At 39.4% G+C, this 19,988-nt stretch overlaps 1 protein-coding gene across 1 annotated transcript; it reads right to left on the reverse strand.

Moving 5' to 3' along the window:
• Nucleotides 1-783: 783 nt before the first annotated feature.
• SMPDL3A (sphingomyelin phosphodiesterase acid like 3A) lies at nucleotides 784-18,635 on the reverse strand. Its single transcript, XM_019967129.2, has 8 exons — nucleotides 18,037-18,635; nucleotides 12,143-12,356; nucleotides 11,106-11,250; nucleotides 6,209-6,305; nucleotides 5,337-5,506; nucleotides 4,560-4,740; nucleotides 2,827-2,951; nucleotides 784-1,643 (listed from the first exon to the last, which is right to left on the reverse strand). Exons 1-8 carry the CDS (start codon nucleotides 18,137-18,139, stop codon nucleotides 1,326-1,328), a joined length of 1,353 nt encoding a protein of 450 aa, XP_019822688.1. The 5' UTR covers nucleotides 18,140-18,635; the 3' UTR covers nucleotides 784-1,325.
• Between the last annotated feature and the right edge of the window lie 1,353 nt (nucleotides 18,636-19,988).

Consider the following 19,988-nt stretch of genomic DNA (forward strand, 5'->3'; position numbering starts at 1 on the left):
AAGGACTGATGCTTAACCTGAAACTCCAATACTTTGGTTACCTGATGTGAAGAACTGACTCATTGGAAAAGACCCTGATGCTGGGAAGGACTGAAGGCAGGAGGAGAAGGGAATGAAAGAGGATGAGATGGTTGGATGACATCACTGACTCAATAGATATGAGTTTGAGTAAACTCCAGGAGTTGATGATGGACAGGGAGGCCTGGCGTGCAGCAGTCCATGCTATCACAGAGTCTGACATGACTGAGCAACTGAACTGAACTGAAGAAAAATATAGAGCTAACATCAACATAGCCACTGACTGAATTAGGAAATAAAACTTTCCCAATGCATTTAAGTCCTCTTATATATCTCTCCCCAATCAACTTTCCCATTCATTAACCTCCAACATTCTTGTATTTGATTTACCAACGTACCTCTTTTGGGGGGATCTGTTACATATATCTCCAAGCAATCTATACTATCAATATCTCTGCCCTTTTTAAAGTTTGATAAAATATTCTGTTTAGCCATTCTCCTGCAACATTCTCTTCCTTAAAACCTAGCAGTACTAAAAAGGGCTCTCCTTCACTCACAGAGTGAAGACAGGTAATGAAGTCCTGTCCCGTGATGTCTCATAGAATCAGAGACAGCTCTAATGTGAACTTGGTGTTTTCTCAAGAGCACAGACAATGCAAAAACAGGGTTAACCTCATGATACTTAAAACAGTTTGAACCTGAGTTTACACATGAAGTTTCCAAGAGAGTGAATTAAAAACTGAAAATGACCATGTTAAAAATAACTCATTCTTCTTAAGGAAAAATAATTTGTTTTATTGTATAAATGACAATTTCAACAACAGTATAAATTAGGTACAATTATGTAAACTGGAAGATAGGGTGCATGCGTGTTCAGTTGTATCCCACTCTTTCGGACCCCATGGACTGTAGCCCACCAAGCTCCTCTGTCCATGGAATTTTCAAGCAAGAATACTGGAGCAGGTTGCCATTTCCTACTCCAGGAGAACTTCCTGACCCAGGGATTGAACCTGCATTTCCTGAGTCTCCTGCCTTGGCATTGGCAGACAGGTTCTTTACAACTGAGCCACCTAGGAAGTCCTGGAAGATAGGGTGTTTACATTCAAACATCATTCTAGTGATGGGCAATTTAAATACATTCGATATAATAAAAATTGAGAGTGCTACATTTCTGCATCATAAAAAAGCAAAGACAGGAATTATTCCTGTCCACTCAGTAACTCACAAAGATTTGCATAACAGTTTCCACAAACTGATCTCAGAAGCAGAGCATCGTTTCATTATCAAAGAGAACCAACTGTGAAATATTACAATCTGTGCTTCATATGATATTGTCTGAAGCAATCTGTATAAGAAATAACATCAAGATTCATAATTGCACAAATCTGAAAGATCTTACATTTTCCCTGACAAATTACACTGCTGTCGTAACTCACAAAGAAGTATTTGTAGTATTTTATGAACTGTTTACTCTCTTGGATTGCAAATTGTTTAGCTAACTTATACAAACTTTTTGGCTGCAAATCTTGAATGTCATAGGCCTGGGTCAGGTTATACTCCAGCTTCCAATTGGATTCTCCCTTTAGATTAGCATCTGTCAGGTTCAAGTAATACTGCAGCATATCCTATAGTTAAAAAATAGTTAAAAAGAGTAATAAAGCCTGGTTCATATTTTGGCATATAACATACTGCATAGCAAGTAGAGTTCTTATTAGCATTTATGTTATCTTCTTAATTTTAAAGTGTAGTCAATTTAAAAACTGAGAATTGTTTTTAAGGAAAAAGAGTCCCGATAGAAAAATCTATATTGTTTTGTTCATGTAAAATAGAATGAAAGAATATAATAGAAAATAATCCAATAGAAAATAATCCAACTATACAGAAAGATATATAGAATAAAAAGCCTTCAGTTTATACACCTCAGAAGTAACCACTGCTAACAACTGTCTATAAATCAGTTATATGCAGCAGGTGGCTTGTACAAGCCCACAAATGCTGTCAAATTTTCAGGAAACTCCAAGCTAGTTTATATCATTACCGCAGCTTGAAATTGGCCATTTGGGGAGTATTTATGCCATGGAAATTGGCAAACACTACAAAACAAAGCACTTTCCACCCCCCAGTGAGCCAGCTATTAAACGTTTACCAGCACTCCAGTGTATGCGTGCTGTTCCAGACTGTATGTACAAAAGAAATACAGGTATTTGATTTCTTTTTACTATCTTTTTCATTTTTTCATAAAATGAGATCACACTATACAAACTATTTTGCACTTTAAAAAATGACATAGTGTTATAGCAGGTACATCTTTCTATGTCAGTGTATACACATACACATGAGTTTCAGATCTAAGAATAGGCAACTAATAGCTGTAAAACATTTCTTTTGGACTATTCTTATCAGTCAATTGTTGTATTATCTTTCTTAATTTAAAGTTGATGGATTAAAACCAGATTTCTCCTGCACTATTGTTTTTTGTAAAAACATGCTCCAGGGAATAATAGAACTGTTGCTTACTAAATTTACCTAGAAGAAAAATGCAGTTTCATCAGTATAGACTTTACCTGAGAAATTCTTTTCAAATTACATATTTGTTGAAAGGTACAGTATTCATAAACTAAATGCCTAGCCTTTTGAAGGTGAATTGATATAAAGCTGACATTCAAAACACAAAAAAAGAAGACATCTTGAGATTTCAACATAAAGTACAACTTATAGTAGCTGTGTTGAAAACATTCAACTAAACTGATGAAAACTACATAGACATGCAAAACTATGAAGTCAATTCTAAAAGTTACACCAACTTACCAATAATTTATAATCACGAGGATCATACTGAAATAGTCTGACACCAGGATTGTTGGTCAGTCTCTCTAAAACACTTCTCACTGGAGTAACAGCAGGAGCCACAAACAAAGAATTTACTGGCTTTCCTAGACAAAACATATGTACATAAACGTATGTGTTTTTAACAATTGAGCTTAATAATATTAAAAAGTTTCAGATTAAACAGTCAAATAATGCATGATGCTTGATGGATCCTGATTTAAAACAACAGTAAAGAGACACTTTTGAGAAAACAGGGAAAGTTTTATTAGGAAGGAGATTAAAAGAATTATTGTTGGTTTTGTTAGTTAAGTTAATGGAATTATGATTATGTTGTTATCCAAATATTTTACCAATGTGTGATTCATGTAGTGTTGAAATACATTTAATGTTTGACATTTACTTTCAAATACCTCAAAAAAAAAGAATCATGGGTAAAACAAATCTTGATAGATATTTGAATATCTCTGCTTTTATATATATTTGAAATTTTTCATGATAAAAATATCCAACTTATTACAAATATACACACATGAAAAATACAAGGCTAGTTTTTTTGTACTCCACCTATGACAATATTCCAATAATTACATAATCAGAATTTGATTAAAGTGTCACCATGTTTTATGTCTATTATAGGACTAAATTTCTTTCTGAGTAAAAAAGCTATCAAAGGCTGAAAAATGGTCATTTTTTACCAAGTCCAGTCATCCTAGATGAAAAAGGCAAAACATTTCAAAAATGTTCTCCAATTACTGAAATATATATATATATATATTGATTTTTATCCTGGCTGACTACTAAAAAATCAAAACTTTTATTTTGTTAACTCTCAGTTTTCTGCCTTCATTCAGAAGTTATCTTTAAGAATAGATAATCATTGTCTTATTTAACGCAAGTGCTCCTTCTGTTTTTTTTCTTTTAATGCTGAGTAGATGACCATGTTGGTAAGCACTTTAAAGTTAAGAGCTTAATATATTTTACTTTAAACCACAGTAAACTGTGCTTTGCTCTTTAAATTCTAAGTAAAACTAGTCATAGCAAAAGAAACTCGAGGACTTCCCTGGTGGTCCAGCGGTTAAGAATCCATCCACCTACAGATGCAGGGGACACAGGTTTGGTCCCTGGTCCAGGAAGAGTCCACATGCTGAGGGACAACTAAGCCTGTGTGCCATAACTACTGAAGCCCGCACACCCTAGGGCCTGTACTCCCCAGCAAGAGAAGCCACAGCAATGAGAAGCATGCACCCCACAACTAGAGAAGCCTGCACGCAGCAGCAAAGACCCAGCGCAGTCAAAAATAAATACATTTTTTTTAAAGTATGGCAAAACCCACCACAATATTATAATTAGCCTCCAATTAAAAATAAATGAATAAAAAAAAAGAAAGAATCTTGAGTCTCACAAGTAAAACAAGAACAGTGCTTCTCTAAGCTTTCAGACCTAAAAGAACATTGGAGTGAGCTGAAGGTTTCAGAGGCTTTTGGGTCAACAGCGATCAGATGGTGATGGCTTTGGGAAGTTAATAAGAAGTCCAGCAATTGGACTAGATATAGTCTTACACGCTATAGGACTATATATATACTCATTGAAGGTAAGTGAGAACAAGCTAGTGCTGGCAAGTAGATTTAATAAACTTTAAATTTATTGGATCAGTAAAAGTTAATATTCACTATTTTGTGTAGCAAATGGATACAAATAGAACATTCTATTACCTTTTTTATCTGAAAGAACCATAATACTATCTCTGTGAGTATGTCCATAAAATTGTCCTGCAATGATGTCACTGTATTTTCTAAAAATGTCTATCAATTTCTCATTATGGTATTTTCTCATTGCTGAGATGCCCCTTGCATAAGGCAGATACCCCACTGGAACATGAGCTATGATGTACACCTGGGGAGAGAAACACAAAGAGGACTGATGGGATTCTTTCTGCACATTTATCATAACAAAAAGACATTTAGATACCCAAGATTGAAAGTACACTAATTAAACTTTAGAAAACAAATACACCATCTCTCCTACTCATTTATCAAAAAAGGAGAAATTATGAAACTATTAATGGTCTTAAATTTATACTTGTCTATTTAAACTGCATGGTTTATGATATAATAGTCTTCCCAGGTGGCGCTAGTGGTAAAGAACCCGCCTACCAATGCAGGAGACATGAGAGACGTGGGTTTGATCCCTGGGTTGGGAAGATCCCCTGGACATTATGATATTAGGTAACTGTGACCATGCTGCAGTCCATGGGATCGAAAAGAGAAGGACATGACTGAGCGACTGAACTGAACTGAACTGAACTGATCAAGCCTTAGAGCAAAATAAAACAAAACTGGCATCAACAAAAGAGCAAATCATGAACTGTTTCATGCAAGAACATCTTTAAATTTTAATACTTTTATTAATACCTGACCTCTTGCAAGTGTAATAAATTCACAAGTATAACCGTCTGTTTATCCCCAGTGATGTTGGTCTATGGCATCTACCTTCTCTTTATTTTGCTGAGAGATGTTCAGTGTATTTTCTAGCCATTCAAATTGATTTGCTGGATCAGTCTGATTTAGGGTCACGGAATTTGGGCCATAGTATAAGTTTGTGTTGAGACTGATGATCCGAAGTTTCGGATTATTTGAAACTTTCTGTGTATAAAAGCCACCTATAAAAACAAATTTTAAACATATTCTATTACTAAAATAATACACAGATACATAGACACTGTGAAAGCAAAAATCTTAATTAAGGTTTACAATCCTTTCAGGAAGGTTATACTTATTTCTCATTGCCTCGTTTGCACTTAAATAGGCTTATCATCGGATAAGAATCAGATTTAACAAACACTGAAAACCTTCTCTGTGTCAATTCCAGAGCTGCCACTTCCACATACTGAGGTCACAACAGTTGTATTTAACATTCTTATGAAAAGATAACTAGGCAATGAGGTACTGATTTTTATCAAGGAACGATTAACAAATCAACTTCTACCTTTGTATATTTGGGGAATTAAGATAAGAGATACAATGAAATCTAAAATCTAAAGAATGAGAACACTGAAGATACAATAGCAGATAAATCAAAGCTGCTAGACTCTCAGGTGAGATGGGGCTTAAATGCATAGCTGTGAACCAGTGAGCCAGTGACAGAACACTGCTGTCATGGCGCTTTCAGAGTTAGTGGACCTTGGCCCACTCACCATCCATGCCTCTCCTTGGCTTTCAAACATGGTAAGGCCTCTCGGAAAACTGGGCACAGAGACTCTTCAGAATTGGCACACCCAAGCAAACACTAAACATCTAAGTCCAAACGATATTAACTGGACAAAAACAGAGACAAAATAAGGCTGAGTAAATCTTTCACTTACCTTTCCTTAAAGTAGTAATAGCGTCTTCAGTCAGCCATGGTTTCCAGAGGTTTGCTACTGCATTGTACACTTTGCTGTTGACTACAGGCAGTTGATCCTGGCCACAAACAATATAATCCAACATTGAAACTCTGAAGATACATGGATGAATTAATTTAAACATGACTTGAGAGATTACTACCATAGGAGGCATCTGGAGATGCTGGAATACTAGATATACTTAATTTTTCAAGGAATTTATGGCTTTGTTGGGGAGATGGAGAACAAAATGCAAGCAGCCATCTATAAGACAGTGTGCTAGGAACCATTGCAAGGATCTTGTGAGTGGAGAAACAAGAATAATCAAGGCTGCCCTAGAGAGTCAGCAGGGAGAGTGAGAAGAGCATTTGAACCAGACCTTGAAGAATGATTTCATCAAGTTGATAGGAAAGGGAATCAAAGTAAAAACAATGGCCCAGACACCAACATGGTGCCGTATACAGAAAAAAGCCCTTGTTTTGGCATAACTGAAGTACAAAATGGATGTGGGAGTGTGCTCATTAGACACTGAAGGCTACTTTGCCCCTGAAAATTTAAGTTCTGGTGTAGCATTCCTAGGAAGTGGAGAAAACGTCATGATTTCAGAATTAAACAAAGTCCTCTGAAATGTTAACACTAGTATAAAGCATTTTAACTTCTTGAAAGAAGACTTATAACCACATGTTTTTGATTTGAAGTCTCTTTATGTCAACCCTGAATATTCATTGGAAAGACTGATGCTGAAGCCGAAGTTCTAATACTTTGGCCACCTGATGCAAAGAGCCGACTCACTGGAAAAGACCCTGATGCTGGGAAAGACTGAAGCCAAAAGGAGAAGAGGGTGGCAGAGGATGAGATAGATAGCATCACCGACTCAATGGAATGAATTTGAGCTAACTCTGGGAGATAGTGAAGGACAGGGAAGCCTGGCGTGCTGCAGTCCATGGGGTCGCAAAGAGACACGACTCACTGACTAAACAACAACTCTTCATGTTAGCCTAAATCATATCATTTTGATTTTCTAAATATTATATGTATAATATATTAGACAGTATTTTTATCATCCTACTTTATCATATCATTATTAAAGAACCCTTATGGTGACATAAGCTCTAGACAAGAAAAATAAAGCTTCAAGAAAATAGATACTGAATAAAAACTCAGAAATCATTTGTGAAATTGAGTGATTATTTCTATTTTCTTTTCAAAAAATTATACTAAAAAACTGAAGCCATTTTCTTCACTTTCTTCATTTCCCTCTGTATATTGGTGACCCAGACCTATTTCTTCAAGGAGTTTCACTGACATCATTAATTAAAATGCTTTACCTTTTTAAAAATGACATTCAAGTCACATTAGTTCCTAATACATATGCCTAATACTGAACTGAATACATGATTAAAATATAACTATATTCAGGGAAAGTTGTAAGCAAATGACTTCTTTTAACTGAAGGTAAGTATTCAAAGTATATTTTCAGTTTGTGTCAGAGATCGGAGTGATCTGTCTGAAAGCTACACAGTGGCTTTGCCCAATCTAAATCCTAATCAAACATTGGTAAGCATCATCATCATAAAAAAACCTAACATTTTAGCCATTTGTTTACTTCAGGATGGATGCCAAGATACTGGTATAGTCATGTAGAGTCAAAATTATATAAACATTACCCTAGACTTTTCTCTCTACTTTAAACATGAGAAATATGAGCACCAGAGTTACGTGATTTATTCAGGGAGAGCTTGTCAGTTCCAGTTCAGTTCAGTCGCTCAGTTGTGTCCGACTCTTTGTGACCCCATGAATCGCAGCACACCAGGCCTCCCTGTCCATCACCAACTCCTGGAGTTCACTCAGACTCACGTCCATCAAGTCAGTGATGCCATCCAGCCATCTCATCCTCTGTCGTGCCCTTCTCCTCCTGCCCCCAATCCCTGCCAGCATCAGAGTCTTTTCCAATGAGTCAACTCTTCACATGACATGGCCAAAGTACTGGACTTTCAGCTTTAGCATCATTCCTTCCAAAGAAATCCAAGGGCTGATCTCCTTTAGAATGGACTGGTTGGATCTCCTTGCAGTCCAAGGGACTCTCAAGAGTCTTCTCCAACACCACAGTTCAAAACCATCAATTCTTCGGTGCTGAGCTTTCTTCACAGCCCAACTCTCACATCCATACATGACCACTGGAAAAACCATAGCCTTGGCTAGATGGACCTTTGTTGGCAAAGTAATGTCTCTGCTTTTGAATATGCTATCTAGGTTGGTCATAACTTTCCTTCCAAGGAGTAAGCATCAGTTCCAGAGCTAGATATAAATTCCACATCTTTCTACCATCACTTTTATATCCAATTATCCATTGCACAATGGGAAGTGGTACCATCCACAGTTAGGCGGCACCAGCTTTGCCAGTGTAGGAGTATATAAGGATGCTGGTCTGGGCTGCTTCCTTGAGTAGTAATGGGAAGAAATCCTTGGGCTGTCCATATGAATATCTACTTCTGACATAATGGGTGGGAACTTGTGTCTGTATGTTTATGTAGCTATGTTTATATACACGTTGATGGGAGAAATAACACATCCAATTTATTTATTACTAATATTCACCAGAATTTTATCTCAGATATGAGTAGCCTCTAGGTGAATTTGTTGTGGGGCTTTCATGTTACATTTGACATTCCTGAAACTGGGATGGAAGGAAAGATGGCAAAATAGTAGAAAGAAGATTTTCAGATACAAGATCACAAGCCAGAAAGAGGAAAAAATTAGCTGTTTAAGGTAAAAGGCTGCCCAATTTATCCTAGTTATACATGTAATAGGATATATTTTAGACTTCGATAGTACCTATATCTTTGAATTATTATATGATTTGGCTTCACAAAAAGAAGGCAAAGAAAAAAGTAAAATGAAACCAATCCTCAGAGGAGTTAGGAAACACGTGTCCCATGTCCCTGCTTCATGCTACCACCACTCCACTGACTGAGGGCTTATAATGTGCCAGGTAGGAAACTATGCCCTTTCCACCGAGCATCACTCAGATCAGATCAGATCAGATCAGTCAGTCGTGTCCGACTCTTTGCGACCCCAGGAATCGCAGCACACCAGGCCTCCCTGTCCATCACCAACTCCCGGAGTTCACTGAGACTCACATCCATTGAGTCAGTGATGCCATCCAGCCATCTCATCCTCTGTCGTCCCCTTCTCCTCTTGTCCTCAATCCCTCCCAGCATCAGAGTGTTTTCCAATGAGTCAACTCTTCGCATGAGCATCACTAATTCTCCCCAAAACTTTGCAAGGTTAAGTATTACTGCTCTTGTTTACAAATGATCAGGGATAATTACATGCATTACTCAAGTTGCTCAGCTATTAGAAGCAGGACAGGTTTTTAAATTCTAATGAATGTGACACTAAACCCCACAGGTTTCCATTACAGCAGTCTGTCTGTCACCTAAAGCTTATAAAAACAATGTGTGTAACCTCTGGTTCCTGGAGACTGTCCACCTCCAGCCCTCTGCTCTGTGTGGTCTCATGTTTCAACAGTAACAAAAGCTGATCACTATGTTAAGAGGCTGACTGTCACCAAGACTCACATATTATTCATCTCAAGACTAGAGGCCAGACCCAGGAAGTCACTTAAACTTAAGCTTGTCCTAAAGTGCAACTTTCAAAGTCACAGTATTTAGATTAATTAACTAATATAATCAAGACCCTTATTAAGCAGTCTTTTGACATGAGATGGAAAAGATATTCTAAACACAGAGCAAACGCAGACAAAGAAAGGCATGAAAGTAAACACCATGTTCAGGAAATGCTGATACGTTAGTCTGGCAAGAGCAAAGGACCTGTGAAAGGATGTTTGTTCAGCTGAACACAAAAGATACAGGATGTGGGCTCTGCCACTGAGTGACTGAGCAGTTAAAGGAGCACAGTTCTGGGCCTCAGTTTCCTCATTTATAAACTGAAGAGTTAATCTAGACCAAGGGTCAGCAAACTGTTTCTATACAGGGTCAAATAATAATACTTTAGGCTTCGGGGTCATATAATCAATATGGTAACTATTCTCTGCTGTCACAGTACACAATCAACCACAGGTAAAACAGAAAGAACAGCCATGGCTCTATTCCAATAAAACTTTTATTTACAAAATCAACTGTCAGGCCATATCCTGACCACAGGCCCTGGTTTGTCAAGCCCTGCAATAATCTCTAAGATCTCTTGAATCTGAACAAATGTAAGATTCTACACTGCTACAGCAGATCCCTGTTACTGGAACTGCTATCCGACTGTTATGCACAGGCAGTTTAATAAAACAGCCACTCTAATAAAGGTTGAAGCCTAAGTTGTATCAGACATTAAAAATATTCTGAACATACTCTCTGCCTTGAATTATATTTTGAACATGGACTTCCCTTCCCTTCTTCCCTTCCCATAGAAGGGAAGATAATTCTCTATGCTTTGTTTTTAATCACAATGCAGCTTAGATCAGAGCATGAGTAGCTTAGTATGTCTAATAGAAATTCTAAAGTATGTAAACATTTGTCAATATTAACCTTTTTATGCTAGCCTGAACATGAAAATTAAAATGAACAAAATAATTAAAAAAAAAAAACTGAGGAAGAATAAGAAGGAAATCACAAATTAATAACCCATCAACTAATAATCTGCTTCCAAAACCCCACTATGGACATAACTTTTTTGAACTATTAAGAGTCAGTTTTAAGTCCCCAAACCATGTGTCTTGCCATCCTTGATGGTTAGTGTTAAGAGCACACTCTACTTCCACAAGCCCTGATCCCATGCTCTGTTATCAACCAGTTAGTTGCAAAACTTTGACACTACTGATGGGGAAAATCCTTCAAGCATTTCCAGAAGTTGTGGTCAAATTTACCTGTGGCCAGTAGTCATGATTACCCAATGCAGGGAAAACCTGGAGATTTGGAAAGAGACGCTGGATAGTGGTCGTGATATTAGCAATCACATTTATGACTTTGTCTGTTGAGAGTTCAAGCACTGGAACATGAGGTGGGCTATCCCTGCAAAGAAGACAGAATCATAGAAAACAAAATCGTCTTCTATAAAAAGTCACTAGACTCTTGTGTAAAGCTTTGCTGAAGTGTCATTGTCGAAGTCAACCATAAATCAACAGATGATAAAGAGCTGATAAACTACTCTGCACTTACTTTTGTTCCACTGAGAACCCTAAAGAAAAAGAAAACCTATGAAATACAAAAGATAAACTGAAAATGTCAGCCTATTTCATTGCCTGACTGAAGATTTATAAGAGGCAAAAATGCTTAGTAATTAAAAGCACAGACTCCAGCTGTGCTTATAGCTTATAGCTTATAGCTGTGAGCACTTGGACAAGCTACTTAGATGCTCAGGGCCTTAATGTCCTTATCTGTAAAATGGGAAGAATAATAACAATTTCTATTGCGGAGATTGAACGAATTACAACGTATAAGTTAAAATAAGGCCATGATCATTATTGCGGGTACAGGAAATACAGAACTCTTCACTCTGTCGTGATGAATAGAATTAGTTAACTACACCACCAGAAGATGATGTTTGTAAAATCGCTATCACAGGTTAATTCCCATTGCTGACTTTTGTTTTTTGATTATTTAACCAAGACTTATTATCACATTAATAAACATCTCAAGATAATGACACAAAAAGCTATTTATAAACTCATCTCTTAGTTAATATGGACATATTTCTAGAGGATATATTCTAAACAAATAAAACTGGGATTTTGAAAGTTTTTCTTATGCCTAATAATGCTGACTTATTTGATCTAGTATTTGTTAAGCACCAATAATTCTTAACATGTAAATTAAGTTTCTGATGAAATTCAACATCTTAATGAAGCTTAGGACACTGTAGATATATACTCAGTAACTATATGATATTTATGTAATCACTCACCCTGTCCATATCATAAAAGATACTTTTTGTCCTGAATTTTTAATAAAATCAAGTGCTGAAAAAATGAGACGATATGGAGAATCACACATTACATCTCCAAAAGGACCAGGATCTGAGGCTTCTGCACCTTTGGAGGAAGCGCACACTTTCGTGTGGTCACCTGTGATGTGGTAAGTAGGATCTAAGTGGAAGTCCGTCACGTGCCAAAACTGTCCTGTTGATGAGAAAACAAGTGGTGTTAAACCTACTTCTCTTTTGGAATTGCCATACAAATATTTACAGTAAGACGAAACAGGAGTTCCATTCTGTGTTAGAGGAAAGCCTTAGCAATTTAAATATCCATGTGCTGAGTAGCTCAGTAGTCCTGTCCAACTTTTTGTGAACCCAGGGACTGTAGCCCTCCTGGCTCATCTGTCCATGACATTTCCCAGGAAAGAATACTGGAATGGATTTACACTTCCTTCTCCAGAGGATCTTCCCACCCCAGGGATCAAACCCACGTCACTTGCATCTCCTACATTGGCAGGTGGATTCTTTACTGCTAGTGCCACCGGGGAAGCCCAAATATCCATATGCCCTGAAATTAAGCACAGTCTTTCCCTGTGAGAAATACTGACTCTAAAGATAGTACGAAGATTTTACCAGAATTCACTACTTGCACACAACAAAATTGATGAAATCAGTGACAGCGTGACTACTTAACAATGACCTGATAACAAACATAAGTTTTCATAGTGATATACATGGAAACCCCTTTCTGGGAAGTCCATAATAATCCCATATATTGTATCTTAATATGCTTATTAAGGAAGAAGCTTAATATGCTTAAGGAAGAAGCATATCTTCTTCCTTATAGAACTTAATGTTTTAGAAATTATTTTCTTCTTGTAGAAAAATGGACATAAAAATATGATGTGTTTTGTTAGGGTTACACAGTGAAGAGATTGCAGATGTTTGTATGTATGTTAGTCGTTCAGTCACGTCTGACTCTTTGCCACCGCATGGACTGTAGCCAGCCAGGCTCCTGTGTTCATGGAATTCTCCAGGCAAGAATATGGAAATGGGTAGCCATTGCCTTCTCTAGGGGATCTTCCCAACCCACGTATCCGCATCACAGGCAGATTCTTTACTGTCTGAGCCACCAGGAAAGAGATTTCAGAACTTATAACTAAAAAATCTTGCTCCTAATTTCGTGTAAAACCTTGCCTCTCAACATTAATGGAAAATGAGTCTTTAGCTTTCAGCCAAAAATAGCCATTGCTAGAGGTTCTCAAAAGCTATTTAATAGAGGAACATCTTCTATTATACACAGTCTAAAATGTTAATAATAACATTAAGGGAAGCATTTGTTAAAGAAGATGCTTCCATTTGGGTTTTCAGGGAGAAGCCCAGGAACCATTTGATAGCACCCTTGCTTGGAAATCATCTTGACAAAGATTCTTTCATTGAAGGAAACACTAGTACTAATAAGCATAGTAGCAGCCCTCTTTATTAAGTATTCACCATATGCCAGACATTGTGGAAACAACTGAAATATACTACGCAATTTCATTCTCAAAACTACTTCTTAAGCAGGAATCCCTGTTCCTATTTTAGAGTTGAGAAATTAATAATGGGTCAATTATAACATTTGCTCTAGTATATACAGCTTTAGAAACAGGAGAGCCAAAATCTGAACCCCCATTTTGAAAGGCTCTCAAGTTTGCCCTCAAGTTTGATTTACATATATCTTCATGAGACTTTTTCACGCTTTGAATTTTGAGCTTAATCTGCTAATGACTAATTTACAATAGGAAACACATCAGAAGTGACAGAGTAGCAACATACCACACCAAAAGCATGGAAAAAATGAGCAGAATACAAAGTTTTATCTATACAAATAATAAAAAGCTAAGTTTGCACCTGAGAAAATACTTGAATAAAACCCAAAGCTGGATAATAAAGTAGAAAATTGAAAGCAGTTGATTTAAGGTGGAAAAGGCATATTATATATATTTGGGATGTTGTTTCTCCACGATGTTGTTACAATAGCACATTTTAAGCCCATAGCTAAGAAGTGGTAGATAAAAAAATCCAGAACAAAGTAGTCCTCAAATAGTCTTCATGGTCAATTACTTGGTATTCAGTCCTCATTTGAAAACTTTTGCCATGAATAATTTATTTTATTCCATAATGCAGAAAGTACTCCAACTTTTTCCCAGCTTGGACCTACTTTACTCAGCACGTAAAGTGGATTGGCAGATAACTCAGAATTATCCTGGAGACAGCTCTTTCTTGGGGTATAAATATACACTGCATCTCAGTTTTATGTAAATATGTATATTATTCAAAGAATGTTAAGGTGTGTAGTGAACTTACAAGCAGAAAAGCATAGTGTTATGGTTAAGAATGGGGGCTCCACAGACTTCCCTGGCAGTCCAGTGGTTAAGACTATGTGCTCCCAAAGCTGGGGACATGGGTTCAAGTCCTGGTTAGGGAACAAAAGTCCCACATGCCCCGCCACATAGCAAAATAAATAAATAATTTTAAAAATAAAAATTAAAAATGAATAGGGGCTCCAGAGTTAGACTGCCTGACTTCAAACCCAAGCTCTTCTTCCCAATCTAGTTGTATGATCTTGGCCTGTTTCATCTGTAAAATGGAAATAATATTATTGTCTACTGAATAAGAGTTAAGTGACTTAGTAGAAATAAAGGCCTGGTACTTGGTAAGCTCAGCATTAGTTATATTATTCTTCATTTGTAATGTCAAGTTTGCATTTGACACTGAATTTCCTCATTTCCAAGTAGTGGAAATGTATTGAGTGCTTACTTTAATACTGTTTCTTATGCTTTGCATGTATTTACTGACCACTATTTTCATTTTACAGATAAGTCCAAATCACATACGTCATATGCAACAGAACTAAGACAGCAATTCCAGAAATCTGATTCCAGAGTTGATACTGTTCTGAACAACTGCACACAGTGCCTCAGCGTGTTAGTTCACATGCAAAAGTCCTTTCAGAATAACAGTCCTTCCACCTCACTTGCCTCATGCAAAATAGGTAACACACCTACAGGAAATACTGCGTCAAGTAAGGGACAGGAAATTACTAATATATTACATTTTTCTAAACAAAACTTTTGTAAAACAAAGCTGGAAACACATTGAAGACACTCGTCTGATGTAACCTGTTACGTGGATTTATACATCCCCAGCATCTAGAAAATGTCTGATCTATGGTAGGTTCCCAATAAACATTCTTTAATTTAGGCACAGGAAGATTCAGGATTTCCTCAAGATCACATGGTGACTCGGTAATGAAAGCTGAAATGCAACCAGTCTCTCCAGATTTTCAGTCTAGCACTCTTTCCACTACCATTGCACTGCTGAACATGTCAGTAGGGGGTAATTATTTAGATACACTGAAGGGTGTCTTTAAGGAGAAGCCAAGAACGGAGCCCTGATAGGTTCTTAACCCGGGATTTATCAATAATAAACATCTAGAGACCTCACCTCCTGCCTCTAATGAAATGTATACAAAATCCTGTTTGTGTGTGTGTGTCCAAGGCTATAGACCTGGCCTGTGGCAGAGCCCACACTTCAACCCAGATTCTCTGGTTCACAGTCCAACATGCTTTTCACTACTCAATTATCACATCTTGTTTGGCAAATAGGGAAATCTCATGTGTCTCAGTGGTAAAGAATCCACCTGCAATGCAGGTGACACAGGTTCGATTCCTGGGTCAGGAAGATCCCTGGAGAAGGAAATAGCAACCCATTCCAGTATTCTTGCCTGAAAAATCCCCTGGACAGAGAGGAGCCTGGCGGACTACACACAGTCCATGAGGTCTCAAAGAGTCAAACATGGCTTAGTGACTAAATCTTTTAGAAGATTCTCACAAATGTATATTGGGTGTTTGAACCCTGTCCCCCCTCTCCCTGTCTCTTCCTCAGGCAACAACTCTGAGTAGCTTCCTTACAGAAACAAGGAGCTGTGGAGATTCACCAGACCACAGAAATCTGTCATGGAGGCCTTCAGCAACCAGACCCTTAAAACCAAAAGGTGAATTTGCCAAGGGCTGGCCTCCTGCAATCTAGGACATTTTATCTCAGAATCCTAAACAGCCACATAATTGAAGAAAGACAGCTTTAATGAAAGCAGAAATCAGCATACATAAGTATTTGGGGACAATTTTTTGTTACGACCGACAGTTGGGAAACCAGACTGACAGTTCTAGCTTTCAAATGAGTCATGAGCAGCTGAGTCATGAGGACTTGGCTCTTGGACAAATAGGCGTGTGAGAAAGTAAAGTGATAAAGATAAGCAGTCTCAGCAGTCAGCACTGCGCTGTTTCAGAGACAGCTATGCCCAAACCACAAAACATAAAAATAACTCCACCTTGCCCATTTCCCCCTCCTCTAGATAACAGAGCCACCACCAGCACTTGTGTGCGGAGTCTGTGTCCAACTCTTTGTGACCCTATGAATTGCAGCCCATAGGATTCTCCAGGCAAGAATACTGGTGTGGGTTGCCATGCTCTCCTCCAGGGGATCTTCCCAACCCAAGGTTGAACTCATGTCTCCTACACTGGAAAGCTGTTTTTTTTTTTTTTTTTTTTTTTTTTTTACCACTGAGTCCCCTGGGAAGCCCAGATAACTGAGCAATTCTATTTGAAAATGAGTCAGGGAGGTGGGGATATCCTGACACTGAAGGCTCATATGGCATCATAACATCTCCCATCCAACGTTTATCTATTCAGGACCAGTGGTTCTCAAACTCCAGCATCTACCAGAATCAGCTGAAGGGTTTGTTACACGGATGGTTGGGGTTTCGGATTTAGTAAGACTTCAGTTCAGTTCAGTCTCTCAGTCGTGTCCGACTCTTTGCGACCCCATGAATCGCAGCACGCCAGGCCTCCCTGTCCATCACCAACTCCCGGAGTTTACTCAAACTCATGTCCATCGAGTCGGTGATGCCATCCAGCTATCCCATCCTCTGTCGTCCCCTTCTCCTCCTGCCCCCAATCCCTCCCAGCATCAGGGTCTTTTCCAATGAGTCAACTCTTTGCATGAGGTGGCCAAAGTATTGGAGTTTCAGCTTTAGCATCAGTCCTTCCAATGAACACCCAGGACTGATCTCCTTTAGAATGAACTGGTTGGATCTCCTTGCAGTCCAAGGGACTTGGGGGTGACTAAAAACTTGCACTTTTAACCCGTTTAGGTGATGCTGGGGCTCTTGGTCCCAGACTTCACTTTGAGAATCACTTCCGTCCAGGTAGGCGTTGGGAATGAATAAAACTGACTCTGCCCTCAGAGAACCCAAGGGCGTCCAGGTAAAGTGAAATGAAGGCCCCGAGCGTTCTAACGTAGCCTAACGAGTAGGGAGCGCGGTGCCTGCGGCCGTGCTGTGGTTGGTGAAGTAGGACGAAAAGGTCACCAAACTTGGCGAGCAAGATGGAATAAACTCCGAGTCGCACTGAAATGTACACTGCTGAGCGATTGAAACCCGGCAGCTCCCCCGCCCTACAAGGGCAGATTCGGGGCCCCTGGGAATGCGGGACATCCAGCCCCCAGCTTCTTTTTTCCCTCGAGACACCCAATGTTTCCTTCCTTTTGCCCGGGAGCAAAACACATATGGAGACACAAAGTGAAAACAACTGCACGAGAAGAGCAGCGCCCCTGCAGTGCCCCCACTGTTGTCAGCCAGTCCCGATCTCCCCGCCGAGCCGAGCGGCACTCTGGTGCCTCCGTCACCTCGCCCTCCCCGCGTCCCGCAACGGGGCCACAGTCCCGGATCCCGGGCCCTTGGCGCAGGCGCCCCGCTGCCCACTCGCTGTGCTCGCTTCGCGCATGCGCTGTGGCCGCGGCTCTCGGGCAGCTCCAGGGACGGAAAGGATACGACGACTCACCCACCGCGGGACCAGTGCCAGCGGGAGCCAGAGGCAGTCCGAGGCCGGGGCGGCAGTGCCAGGCGGCTAGCAGGCAACAGACAAGCGCCCCCAGCCGCGCCATCGCGAGTTGCAGCAACGGATCTGGGAGACTCTTGCTGTAAGCAGACTCCCCTGGACCGTGGGACCTGGGGAATCCGGGAGGAGGTAGAAGACCTCTGCGGTTGTTAACGCCCAGCGGTCACGTGCTAGATTCCTATTCCTCAACGAGTACGTTCTCTTGACCTTCAGCAGCTGTCTGGCGATTACCTGGTTTATTGTTGTTTCTAAATCGGCGACAGGTCCCGGAAGGAATGTGCTTGAGGCAACCCCGCGCAGATTGGGTCCCCTAAGTGCCACTTAACCCTAAGTGTATGGGTCTCCTCCTCAGAAGTGATGCAGAGAACCTCCAAGTGTCTTGATTTGAGCCAGGTCAGCAGAGATTTCGAATACAGTGGATCTGAGTGTGGTCCCTGGAACAGCAGCCTCAGCACTATCTGGGAAGTTGAGTTAGAAGTGAAAATTTCCCAATAGACTTGCCCCAAAGCTGTTGAGCCACAAACAGGACCTGAAGCCTAGTCCTTTGTGTGTCCAAGTCCTCCACAAGATGCTAAAGTTGTGGTGACGTTTGAGAACCACTACTCAGAAACACTGCACTTCCCAGGGGCACTAGTGGTAAAGAACTCGCCTGCCAATGCAGGAGATAAAGGAGAGGTCAGTTTGATCCCTGGGTGGAAAAGATCCCTTGGAGGAAGGCATGGCAACTCACTCCAGTATTCTTGCCTGGAGAATCCCATGGACAGAAAAGCCTGGCAGGCTAGGGTCCACGGGGTCCCGAAATACCAGACACGACTTGAGTGACTTAGCACTCACACTAGGTTTCAGTTTTTGTTTATCTGGGGTTTTTCTTTGCTTGCTTGGTTATTTTTGCAGTTGAGTTAGAGCAGTGTCTCAGAACTGTGTTGTATGCATTTCAGAGATAATGGAAATATTTATGGAAATCTATATATGGAAATCATATATACAACTGGTGGGTTTTATTCTTCAAGGAATTTTTGAAGATAATCTGACAAAGGAGCCAAGATTCCCAATCTTCCTTGGGTTCTGTGTTCCTTGTGATATCACTTATGAGGATTCTGATCCCTTCAAGATAAAGGAGCATATAATTTAAATTTATAGGATATGGAATTCCTTTGAAGAAGAAAAAAACCTTCCAGAATTACTAACCTCATAAAAAATGTTACCAAGTGTATTTGTTTCCCAACAGAGAAATTCTTATTTTGTATGCTGTGTAATTTAATGGGAAAGTGTCTCATAAAAAAGGCTTTGAAATGGGAATCAAGGTGCCTCCATTTTCTGTTTCGTGTCTTGCCAGGGAACTTCCCAGGTGGCAGAGTTGGTAAAGAATTCTCCTCCCAGTGCAGGAGATGCAGGTTTGATCCCTAGGTCGGGAAGATCCCCTGGAAAAGGAAATGCAACGCACTCCAGTATTCTTGCCTGGGAAATCCCATGGACAGAGGAGCCTGGTGGGCTACAGTCCACAGGCTGGCAAAGAGGCAGACAGGACTGAGCTATTGAGCATACAGGCATGTCCTGCCAGGGCTGTTCAAGTTCTGCCATGGCTTTAGGATGATTCAAAAGCCTTTGGACAACCAAAATGCTTTCTAATTGTGGAAAAAATGGTCCTTGGAAAACAACCTTAAGGACAGTAAAAATAACTTGCATGTTTCTAGGACAAACATTTTGAAAGACAGAAAAAAACTTTTAAAATTCATAAAAATAGCGATTCTCACTTTTTCTTTTGCCAGTTTTCTTGTGTGTGTGTGTGTTTATGAGAAAAGAATTGAATTTTTATTTCACATCACATGCAAAGTTCCGAAAAAGATCAAGAGAGAAAAATAAAACTTAAAACATGAGCATATCTTTAACTTACA

This window comes from Bos indicus, chromosome 9 (assembly GCF_029378745.1).
Source record: "Bos indicus isolate NIAB-ARS_2022 breed Sahiwal x Tharparkar chromosome 9, NIAB-ARS_B.indTharparkar_mat_pri_1.0, whole genome shotgun sequence".
Taxonomy (NCBI): Eukaryota; Metazoa; Chordata; class Mammalia; order Artiodactyla; family Bovidae; genus Bos; species Bos indicus.